Here is a 12,111-nt window from a genome sequence, read left to right as displayed (position 1 = left end):
GCAGATTTACCCCTTCAGGATCAGAACGTTCCCCCAGTTACGGGGCCGGAACATTGTCTTCATTTTGTTGGTGTGTCACCTTTCCCACCAATCACCTTCTCACCTCATCAGTCTATACCAGGGGTCTCCAAACTACGGCCCTCCAGTTGTTCAGGAACTACAAGTTCCATCATACCTAGTCATGTCTGTGAATGTCAGAGTTTTACAATGTCTCGTGGGACGTGGATTTCCGCAACAGCTGGAGGGCCGTAGTTTGGAGATCCCTGATCTATACTAACGGACTATATGACTTTTATTAGTAGTGGGGGGATGGGTTCTTTTTTTTTTTTTTTTTTTTTTTTAAGGAGGGATTGGAATATGTATGTACTTGTTTTTGAAGATTCAAGTAGAAAGAAAGAGGAAAAACATGCCATTTGTAGAAAGAATGTCCTGAAAACAAATTTTTCCATATTGATCCAAGTCTCAGATATTCATTCGCACCATCCCCCACCATGATCAGGTAGATGGGTAACAATCACCGATAGGATGGTGACCTCCCAGACCTACAGCGTGAACCCATTAGGGGGTAGGCTGGATTGGGCCATCAAGATTTGAGCGAAGCCGAATTTATATGCCTTTACATTGTTTTTTATTACAATGCTATGTACCATTTGCAAGAATCTTAATTGTTATGTTCTCTTTTGATAAAATAAAAAACTTATGGAATAAAAAAAACATGTTTGTTACAATTAACGTTTTATTATATATTAAGAGTGGAAACCTTGAGGATTATAATATTGTTGTTAAAGAAGAGTATAAAGAGGAGGATGAGGAGTATGGTGTGATGAAGCAGCTTTTTGAAGGACACAAGGACATCATGATGGGGCAATCAAGTAACAGAAACCCACCAGAGAGATGTCCCCGTCCTCTGTATTCCCGGGATTCCACACAGGAAGGTCACACCATCCCCCACCATCATCAGGTAGATGAGGAACAATCACTGATAGTATCATTAGGATCTGTACATTATCTGCATTGTTACCATTGATGTCATTTTTATTATATATTCAGAATGGAAACCTGAGAGATTCTAAAGTTGAGGTTAAAGAAGAGATAAAAGAGGAGGATGATGAGGATGGTGTGATGGAGGACAATAACAAAGATCTGTACCAGGACACCATGATGGAGCATTTAAGTAACAGAAACCCACCAGAGAGATGTCCCCGTCCTCTGTATTCCCGGGATTCCACACAGGAAGGTCACACCATCCCCCACCATCATCAGGTAGATGAGGAACAATCACTGGTAGTTATACATTATGCACAAGCATGTGTGTTACAATAAATGTTTTATAATATATTGCAGATTGGAAACCTCGGGGATGATAATATTTTTGTCAAAAAAGAGTTTAAAGAGGAAGATGAGGAATATGGAGTGATGGAGGAGTTTTCAGAAGGACACAAGGATATGATGGAGCCGCCTAATACCAGAAACCCACCAGAGAGATGTCCCCGTCCTCTGTATTCCCGGGATTCCACACAGGAAGGTCACACCATCCCCCACTGTTACAAGGTTGGTGGGACGGAGAATATAGAACATACACTTATGCCCTTGTACACACGGTCGGAGATTCCGTCTGAATGTTTCCTATCGGACCGTTTTGTCGGATATTCCGACTGTGTGTGGTCTGCATCGGACTGTTTCCGTTGGAGTATATGACGGACCAATTTTTCCAACTTGCCGGTAAAATTTTCCGACAAAATGCTCCTATCGGACATACTCCAAACATGTGTAGCCTACTCTGATGGACAAAGTGCCATGCATGCTCAGATCAAATTCCTAGACCAAAGCTATTGGCTACTAGCCTGAACCTAGTCCCGTCGTAACGAAATAACGTCATCACGTTATGTACAATCGGATTTTCCGACAAATTAGTCCGACCGTGTGTATGCAACATCACTTCCGGACCTCTTCCGGAATTACTCAGACGGATTTGGTTGTCGGAATCTCTGACTGTGTGTACAAGGGCTTACAGAGACAATGTGTGGATTTTTTATGTGATGTCACAATATTAAAGCTCTTATTTTACAGATGATTTTCTCTCTCATTTTCTTGGTTTAGAGTGGAGATCCAATGGATATAGAATTTGAGGTGAAATCAGAAGAAGAAGAAGAGAGGTATGTGAGGGATGATCAGCAGTCTATGGAGGAGGATGGAATAACGGGGACATTTATAGAGGAGGACACTCCTACAGAGATCAGCACAGGTGGGTCATTAACACTAAATACATTCCTCCACCCATACTGCTCACTGATTGGTCCAGAGTAGGGCGGGGGCTGGGTGATATCAGCCTGTAATCCCCTGGTCACTTTCCTGAGCTGTGTTCCCCGTCCTGTATTCCTGGATTTCTCTCCGATAATCTTCCTTCTCTGTGCTGCCGACACAATTTATGTATCTAGACTGGATTTATGGAGATTCTGGGGATCAGCAAATTGTTGACTCTCACTATAGGCATTGCTCAACCTAGGCACCAGTGGTATGTGTCTTGGGTCTTCTGCCCCATGCCAGGGTATAGCAGGATCTCTATCTTTGCAATTCTTCTGGGGTCACTTGCTCTGTTTTCTTTCCTTGCTGTTCCCGGGTGGAGGGATATGTCTGTATAGTCTCAGACCCAAGTCACTGAGTGCAGTCTCAGGAGATGGGAGGAGCGGTGTGGGACCTCTGCAACTTGTCTCCAGTAAACATTTCATCTTCCACTGATTACTGAACACCAATATTATGAATCCTGACCCTTCACTATATAATCTATGTTGTACATTATATACCCCTGACTTCTGTTCTCTCCCCTTTACCCACTGCTATATATAAACATAATATGTATTCTCTTTTTAATATTCTCATCACTATCATCCTATAAAAGACAGTTCTCGTTGTTTCCTCACTCTCTGACCTCTGGTGGGGCTCAGCCCCGCTGTTATTCATGAATAAATCATGGAGTAAATAAGGAAGTGCAGGACTTCTTGTGTTGGGAAGATGGCAATGAGTGATAGAGGGGGAGGGGACACTCGTCCTATAATCCCCTCATCACTGTCACTCCTATAGAAGACAGTTCTCGTTGTTTCCTCCCTCTCTGACTAAGGTCCATGAATAAAGAAATGATCTGGTAGGAGATCAGAGGACCCATTTACTAGTTACCTTGAGGGGGGAATTGTAAGATCCTCAGAGACAAAGCTGCCTGATGTGGGCGGAGTCCTGGTTTAGGGGAACCAATCAGCTGATGTCTAGTAATAATCTTTGTATTTCTATTTTAGTAGATGGACGGGAGATGAGGAAAACCTCAGAGGATTGTCTCACTTTGTCTCCAGACTGTAAAGTAGAAGATGAGGACATCACACAGTATAGTCCAGGAGAAAACCCGACTACCTCAAATGTCCATCCGGCACCACACAGTGTAGATGGACCATCGTATTCCTCTTATCCTGAGGAGCCTCAGACTGTGCGGGACGGTGTCGGACCATCGTATTCCTCTTATCCTGAGGAACCTCAGACTGTGCGGGACGGTGTCGGACCATCGTATTCCTCTTATCCTGAGGAACCTCAGACTGTGCGGGACGGTGTCGGACCATCGTATTCCTCTTATCCTGAGGAACCTCAGACTGTGCGGGACGGTGCCGGACCATCATATTCCTCTTATCCTGAGGAACCTCAGACTGTGCGGGACGGTGCCGGACCATCGTATTCCTCTTATCCTGAGGAACCTCAGACTGTGCGGGACGGTGCCGGACCATCGTATTCCTCTTATCCCGAGGAACCTCAGACTGTGCGGGACGGTGCCGGACCATCGTATTCCTCTTATCCTGAGGAACCTCAGACTGTGCGGGACGGTGCCGGACCATCGTATTCCTCTTATCCCGAGGAACCTCAGACTGTGCGGGACGGTGCCGGACCATCGTATTCCTCTTATCCTGAGGAACCTCAGACTGTGCGGGACGGTGCCGGACCATCGTATTCCTCTTATCCCGAGGAACCTCAGACTGTGCGGGACGGTGCCGTGTTTCTAACAGAGAAGAGGTTTCCCTGTACTGAGTGCGAGAAGTGTTTCCATTTTAAGTCCGGTCTTTATGTTCATAAAAAATCTCATACAGGTGAGAAGCCACATTCCTGTTCTGAGTGTGGGAAATGTTTTGTAAAAAAATCAGATCTTGTCGTACATCTGAGATCTCACACGGGGGAGAAGCCGTACTCCTGTCCTGAGTGTGGGAAATGTTTTTTAGACAAGCCCACTCTTCGCAGACATCAGAGGTCGCACACGGGGGAGAAGCCGCATTCCTGCGCTGAGTGCGGGAAATGTTTTTCAGAGAAGTCCGGTCTTTATAAGCATCAGATGTCGCACACAGGTGAAAAGCCGTTTCCCTGTTCTGAGTGTGGGAAATGTTTTTCACGTAAGTCGCATCTTTCTTCACATCAGAGAACTCACACGGAGGAAAAGCCATATTCCTGTCCCGAGTGTGGAAAATGTTTTTCAAGGAAGACACATCTCTACAGACATCAGATATCTCACATGAGGGAAAAGCCACTTATTTGTTCTGAGTGTGGAAAAGGTTTTTCAAGGAAGTCGCATCTTGACGCACATCAGAAAACTCACACGGGTGAAAAGCCGTATTCCTGTCCTGAGTGCGGGAAATGTTTTTCAAGTAGGTACAGTTTTTCCTGTCATCAGAGGTTGCACACGGGGGAGAAGCCGCATTCCTGTCCTCAGTGCGGGAAATGTTTTTCAGATAAGTCACATCTTGGCAGACATCAGAGGTTGCACACAGGTGAGAAGCCACATTCCTGTCCTGAGTGCGGGAGGTGTTTCTCAAGGAAGTCACATCTTGGCAGACATCAGAGGTCGCACACGGGTGAGAAACCGTATTCTTGTCCTGAGTGCGGGAAGTGTTTCTCAAGGAAGTCACATCTTGACACTCATCAGAGCTCTCATACGGGTGAGAAGCCGCATTCGTGTCCTGAGTGCGGGAAATGTTTTTCTACGAAGTCACATCTTTACTCACATCAGAGGTCTCACGCGGGTCAGGAGCCGTATTCCTGTCCTGAGTGCGGGAAACGTTTTTCAGCCAAGTCACATCTTATCGTACATCAGAGATCGCATACAGGGGAGAAGCCGTATTCCTGCCCTGAGTGCGGGAAATGTTTTTCAGTGAAGTCACACCTTAACTCGCATCAGAAATTGCATACAGGGGAGAAGCCGTATTCCTGCGCTGAGTGTGGGAAATGTTTTTCAAGGAATTCCCATCTTTACAAACATCAGAGAGTGCACACGGGGGAGAAGCCATATTCCTGTCCTGAGTGCGGAAAATGTTTTTCAAATAAGTCCAATCTTTACAGTCATCAGAGACTGCACACGAGGGAGAAGCCGTATTCCTGTCCTGAGTGTGGGAAAGGTTTTTCTAGAAAATCCTATCTTTCTAGACATCAGAGATCTCACACGGGGGAGAAGCCCCTTCCCTGTCCTGAGTGAGGGAATTGTTCCTCACTGAATTCCTCTCTTCCTGTACATCAGGGGGTCCCACACAACCCTCGAGGTGTATTAGTGTGTGCGGGAAATGACTTGTATATGAATGTTGCTGGAAATGTGGTGAAGAAGAAGACCCTGATATACACCTCAGATATACTCCATGGCTGATCTTCATCATGGAAGAAACAGTTGATAAGGAGATCAGAGATCACCAAAGACATGGATGAAGTGTTGTACCGTGTCGGTCATTGATAGCAGGAGAAAAATAAAAATGGAGTCATTACCTTTCATTGGCTGAGTACATTTTGTGGTGTAAACTCTTACAAGAGGTCTGTTTTCTCAAGTCGTCTTTCAGGACGAAACGCGTTAACCCCACCACTTAAAAGGTGGTCCTCTAGGCCTTTTTAAATAAAAATGGAGTCATTACGTTTCATTGGCTGAATACATTTTGTGGTGTAAATTTTTTTTTTAATTGCTTCTAAGTATAAATTTGAGATGTAAGTTCTTTTCGACCCCAGATCTCACATGAACGAGGTCCTGTCATACTTGTTTTCTATTACAATGTTTACATTCCTTGTAATAGGAATAAAAGTGATCCAAATTTTTTTTTTTGAAGTTTTAGGAGGACGGTGTAAAAATAAAAAGTAAAATAAGGAAAAAATATTTTATTAAATCGCCCCGTCCCGCCGAGCTCGCATGCAGACGCGAACGCATACGTAAGTAGCGCCCGCATATGAAAATGAATATCAAACCACGCATGTGAGGTATCGCCACGATCGTTAGAGCGAGTAATAATTTTAGCACTGAACCTCCTTCTGTAACTCAAAAACTGGTAGCCTGTAGACATTTTTAAACGTCGCCTGCGGAGATTTTTAAGTGTCAGAGTTTGTCGCCATTCCACAAACGGGCGTGATTTTGAAGCGTGACATGTTTTACGGTATAAATTTACTCGGCGTAACATTATCAAAAAAATTGGGCAAACTTTACTGTTTCCTTATTTCTTTTTTTTTTTTTTTTAAACATTTTTTCCCCAAAAAAATTGCGTTTTTTAGACTGCTGCGCAAATACGGTGTGACTTAAAGTATTGTAACTCCATTTTATTCTCTAGGGTGTCTTTGGAAAAAAAATATATACAGTGTTTATCGGCGTATAACACACACTTTTTTCCCCTGAAAATCGCGGGTGCGTGTTATACGCTGATCCCCGCTGATTGTGAGGAAAGGAGCGAGCGGAGCCGAGATATCCACAAAGCCGAGTGTACTTTGGCTAGACTCAGCTCCTCTCACAGTCCCGCCCACCTCCAGTGATTGCGAGAGGAGCGAGCGTCGCCGACATATAGAAAGCCGAGTGTACATCGGCTAGACTCGGCTCCTCCTGTAGTCCCGTCCACCTCCACTGATTGCGAGAGGAGCGAGCGTCGCCAACATATAGAAAGCCAAATGTGTACTTCGGCTAGACTCGGCTCCTCTCGTAGTCCCGCCCACCTCCACTGATTGCGAGAGGAGCGAGCGTCGCCGACATATAGAAAGCAGAGTGTACTTTGGCTAGACTCGGCTCCTCTCGTAGTTCCGCCCACCTCCACTGATTGCGAGAGGAGCGAGCGTTGTCGACATATGGAAAGTCGAGTGTACTTCGGCTAGACTCGGCTCTTCTTGTAGTCCCGCCCACCTCCACTGATTGCGAGAGGAGCGAGCGTTGTCGACATATAGAAAGCCGAGTGTACTTCGGCTAGACTCAGCTCCCCTTGTAGTCCCACCCACCTCCATTGATAGCGAGAGGAGCGAGTGTCGCCGACATATAGAAAGCCGAGTGTACTTCGGCTAGACTCGGGTCCTCTCATAGTCCCACCCACCTCCACTGATAGCGAGAGGAGCGAGTGTCACTGACATATAGAAAGCCAAGTGTACTTCGGCTAGACTCGGCTCCTCTCGTAGTCCCGTTCACCTTCACTGATTGCAAGAGGAGCGAGCGTCGCCGACATATAGAAAGCTGAGTGTACTTTGGCTAGACTCGGCTCCTCTCGTAGTCCGCCCACCTCCACTGATTGCGAGAGGAGCGAGTGTCGCCGACATATAGAAAGCCGAGTGTACTTCGGCTAGACTCAGCTCCTCTTGTAGTCCCACCCACCTCCACTGATAGCGAGAGGAGCGAGCGTCGCCGACATATAGAAAGCTGAGTGTACTTCGGCTAGACTCGGCTCCTCTCGTAGTCCCGCCCACCTCCACTGATTGCGAGAGGAGCGAGAGTCGCTGACATATAGAAAGCCCAGTGTACTTCGGCTAGACTCGGCTCCTCTCGTATTACCACCCACCTCCAATGATTGCGAGAGGAGTGAGCATCGCCGACATATAGAAAGCCCAGTGTACTTCGGCTAGACTCGGCTCCTCTCGTAGTCCCGCCCACCTCCACTGATTGCGAGAGGAGCGAGCGTTGTCGACATATGGAAAGTCGAGTGTACTTCGGCTAGACTCGGCTCCTCTTGTAGTCCCGCCCACCTCCACTGATTGCGAGAGGAGCGAGCGTCGCCGACATATAGAAAGCCGAGTGTACTTCGGCTAGACTCAGCTCCTCTTGTAGTCCCACCCACCTCCACTGATAGCGAGAGGAGCGAGTGTCGCCGACATATAGAAAGCCGAGTGTACTTCGGCTAGACTCGGGTCCTCTCATAGTCCCACCCACCTCCACTGATAGCGAGAGGAGCAAGTGTCACCGACATATAGAAAGCCAAGTGTACTTCGGCTAGACTCGGCTCCTCTCGTAGTCCCGTTCACCTTCACTGACTGCGAGAGGAGCGAGCGTCCCCGACATATAGAAAGCTGAGTGTACTTCGGCTAGACTCGGGTCATCTCAGTCCCACCCACCTCCACTGATTGCAAGAGGAGCAAGTGTCACCGACATATAGAAAGCCAAGTGTACTTCGGCTAGACTCGGGTCCTCTCATAGTCCCACCCACCTCCACTGATAGCGAGAGGAGCAAGTGTCACCGACATATAGAAAGCCAAGTGTACTTCGGCTAGACTCGGCTCCTCTCGTAGTCCCGTTCACCTCCACTGATTGCGAGAGGAGCGAGCGTCCCCGACATATAGAAAGCTGAGTGTACTTCGGCTAGACTCGGGTCATCTCAGTCCCACCCACCTCCACTGATTGCAAGAGGAGCAAGTGTCACCGACATATAGAAAGCCAAGTGTACTTCGGCTAGACTCGGCTCCTCTCGTAGTCCCGCCCACCTCCACTGATTGCAAGAGGAGCGAGCGTCGCCGACATATAGAAAGCCCAGTGTACTTCGGCTAGACTCGGCTCCTCTCGTATTACCGCCCACCTCCAATGATTGCGAGAGGAGCGAGCATCGCCGACATATAGAAAGCCCAGTGTACTTCGGCTAGACTCGGCTCCTCTTGCAGTCCTGCCCACCTCCACTGATTGCGAGAGGAGCAAGCGTCCCCGACATATGGAAAGTTGAGTGTACTTCGACTCCTCTCGTAGTCCCGCCCACCTCCAACGATTGCGAGAGGAGCGAGTGTCGCCGACATATAGAAAGCCGAGTGTACTTCGGCTAGACTCGGTTCCTCTCGCAGTCCCGCCCACCTCCGCTGATTGCGAGAGGAGCGAGCGTCGCCGACATAAAGAAAGCTGAGTGTACTTTGGCTAGACTCGGTTCCCCTCACAGTCCTGCCCACCTCCAGTGATTGCGAGAGGAGCAAGCGTCGCCGACATATAGAAAGCCGAGTGTACTTCGGCTAGACTCGGCTCCTCTCGTAGTCCCGCCCACCTCCACTGATTGCGAGAGGAGCAAGCGTCGCCGACATATAGAAAGCCGAGTGTACTTTGGCTAGACTCGGCTCCTCTCGTAGTCCTGCCCACCTCCAATGATTGTGAGAGGAGCGAGTGTTGCCGGCATATGGAAAGTCGAGTGTACTTTGGCTAGACTCGGCTCCTCTCACAGTCCCGCCCACCTCCAGTGATTGCGAGAGGAGCAAGCATCGCTGACATATAGAAAGCCGAGTGTACTTCAGCTAGACTCGGCTCCTCTCGTAGTCCTGCCCACCTCCACTGATTGCAAGAGGAGCAAGTGTCACCGACATATAGAAAGCCAAGTGTACTTCGGCTAGACTCTGCTCCTTTCGTAGTCCCGCCCACCTCCACTGATTGCGAGAGGAGCAAGCGTCGCTGACATATAGAAAGCCCAGTGTACTTCGGCTAGACTCGGCTCCTCTCGTATTACCACCCACCTCCAATGATTGTGAGAGGAGTGAGCGTCGCCGACATATAGAAAACCCAGTGTACTTCGGCTAGACTCGGCTCCTCTTGCAGTCCTGCCCACCTCCAGTGATTGCGAGAGGAGCAAGCGTCGCCGACATATAGAAAGCCGAGTGTATTTCGGCTAGACTCGGCTCCTCTCGTAGTCCTGCCCACCTCCAATGATTGTGAGAGGAGCAAGTGTCACCGACATATAGAAAGCCAAGTGTACTTCGGCTAGACTCTGCTCCTTTCGTAGTCCCGCCCACCTCCACTGATTGCGAGAGGAGCGAGCGTCGCTGACATATAGAAAGCCCAGTGTACTTCGGCTAGACTCGGCTCCTCTCGTATTACCACCCACCTCCAATGATTGTGAGAGGAGTGAGCGTCGCCGACATATAGAAAACCCAGTGTACTTCGGCTAGACTCGGCTCCTCTTGCAGTCCTGCCCACCTCCAGTGATTGCGAGAGGAGCAAGCGTCGCCGACATATAGAAAGCTGAGTGTACTTCGGCTAGACTCGGCTCCTCTCGTAGTCCTGCCCACCTCCACTGATTGCAAGAGGAGCAAGTGTCACCGACATATAGAAAGCCAAGTGTACTTCGGCTAGACTCTGCTCCTTTCGTAGTCCCGCCCACCTCCACTGATTGCGAGAGGAGCGAGCGTCGCTGACATATAGAAAGCCCAGTGTACTTCGGCTAGACTCGGCTCCTCTCGTATTACCACCCACCTCCAATGATTGTGAGAGGAGTGAGCGTCGCCGACATATAGAAAACCCAGTGTACTTCGGCTAGACTCGGCTCCTCTTGCAGTCCTGCCCACCTCCAGTGATTGCGAGAGGAGCAAGCGTCGCCGACATATTGAAAGCCGAGTGTATTTCGGCTAGACTCGGCTCCTCTCGTAGTCCTGCCCACCTCCAATGATTGTGAGAGGAGCGAGTGTTGCCGACATATGGAAAGCCGAGTGTACTTGGGCTAGACTCGGCTCCTCTCGCAGTCCCGCCCACCTCCACTGATTGAGAGAGGAGCGAGCGTCGTCAACATATAGAAAGCCAAGTGTACTTCAGCTAGACTCGGCTCCTCTTCCAGTCCCGCCCCTGACTGTGGGCAGAGCCGAGTCTAGCCGGAGTACATTCGGCTTTCTGTATGTCGGCGGCGCACGCTCTTCTCCTCTCACAATCAGTGGATATAAGCGGGACTGTGAGCAGAGCCGAGTCTAGCCGAAGTACACTCGGCTTTGTGTATCTCGGCTCCGCTCGCTCCTCTCCACTCAGTCAGCGGAGATTGGCGCCAATTTTAAATCAGGGCAATGCTGCAAAAAGACTAGCAATGCTGCAAAGACACTGGGCAAGGCTGAAAAGACACTGGGCAAGGCTGCAGATGGACACTGGGCAAGGCTACAAAGACATTGGGCAAGGCTGCAGATGGACACTAGGCAAGGCTGCAGATGGACACTGGGCAAGGCTGCAATGATGGACAAGGCTGCAGATGGACACTGATAAGGCTGCATTGATGGGCATTTAAATGTAGGTTTTTTTTCCTTAAACTTCCCTCCTAAAAGTTTTTTTCCTTAAAATTCCCTCCTAAACTTGGGGTGCGTGTTATATGTCGGCGCGTGTTATACGCCGATAAATACAGTATATCATTTTTGGGGGTTCTAAGTCATTTTCTAGCAAAAATAAATGATTTTAACTTGTAAACAACAAGTCAGAAATAGGCTTGGTCCTCCACCCCAAACTCGCTCATCCATGTCTTTTTGGACCTTGCTTTGTGCACTGGTCCAAATCCTTTGGTGGAGGGGGGGATTAGGGTGTGAGTTTTTTTTTCAGGGGTTGGGCTTGGCTCCTTATGCCACGTACACACGACCGGACTTTTCGACAGACTAGGTCCGACGGTCTTCCTGACGGACTTTCGGCAGATTTCTGAACGAACGGACTTGGCCAAACACAAGCACACGAAAGTCCAACAGATTCTAACGTGATGGCGTGCGACTGGACTAGAAGAAGGAAGTTCATAGCCAGTAGCCAATAGCTGCCCTAGCGTTGGTTTTCGTCCGTTGGACTAGCATACAGACGAACTGATTTTCCGACCGGACTCGAGTCCATCGGAAAGATTTGAGACATGTTTTAGACCTAAAGTCCGTCTGATTTTTAGACAGCACAGGTCCGAAGAAGCCCACACACACACACGAGCGAATTGTCCGGCGGTTTCGTTCCGTCAGACCTAGCCCGTCGTAAAGTCCGGCCGTGTGTACGCGGCATTAGTTCCAGTGAAGGGAACTCTTAAGGTGTCAGCATACCAAGACGTTTTGGAGAATTTCATGGTCCCAACTTTGTGGGAACAGTTTGGGGGCCATTAAGGTTCATGTGTGTGTAAAGGCAGG

General features: G+C 48.7%; 2 protein-coding genes across 2 annotated transcripts in view; both read left to right on the top strand.

The window, feature by feature from the left end:
• Positions 1 to 12,111, top strand: part of LOC143955485 (uncharacterized) — a 337,730-nt gene that overhangs the window by 388 nt on the left and 325,231 nt on the right. The window contains exons 2-3 of the mRNA XM_077465524.1: positions 752 to 961; positions 1,051 to 1,263. Coding sequence (XP_077321650.1) covers positions 752 to 961; positions 1,051 to 1,263 — 423 coding nt within the window. The remainder of the gene's footprint in view (positions 1 to 751; positions 962 to 1,050; positions 1,264 to 12,111) is intronic.
• Positions 2,303 to 5,940, top strand: LOC143955612 (uncharacterized). The gene has a single exon (XM_077465700.1). It carries the CDS (start codon positions 3,218 to 3,220, stop codon positions 5,495 to 5,497), a length of 2,280 nt encoding a protein of 759 aa, XP_077321826.1. The 5' UTR covers positions 2,303 to 3,217; the 3' UTR covers positions 5,498 to 5,940.

The sequence above is a fragment of the Lithobates pipiens genome, unplaced genomic scaffold (assembly GCF_037356315.1).
Source record: "Lithobates pipiens isolate NorthernLeopardFrog02 unplaced genomic scaffold, aLitPip1_a1.2 Scaffold_35, whole genome shotgun sequence".
NCBI classification, from domain to species: domain Eukaryota; kingdom Metazoa; phylum Chordata; class Amphibia; order Anura; family Ranidae; genus Lithobates; species Lithobates pipiens.
This window is presented reverse-complemented; position numbering and strand designations above follow the sequence as displayed.

Excerpts from the sequence above, each read along its gene's own strand:
- LOC143955612 (XM_077465700.1), top strand. The coding sequence starts at position 3,218 with ATGTGGGCGGAGTCCTGGTTTAGGGGAACCAATCAGCTGATGTCTAGT.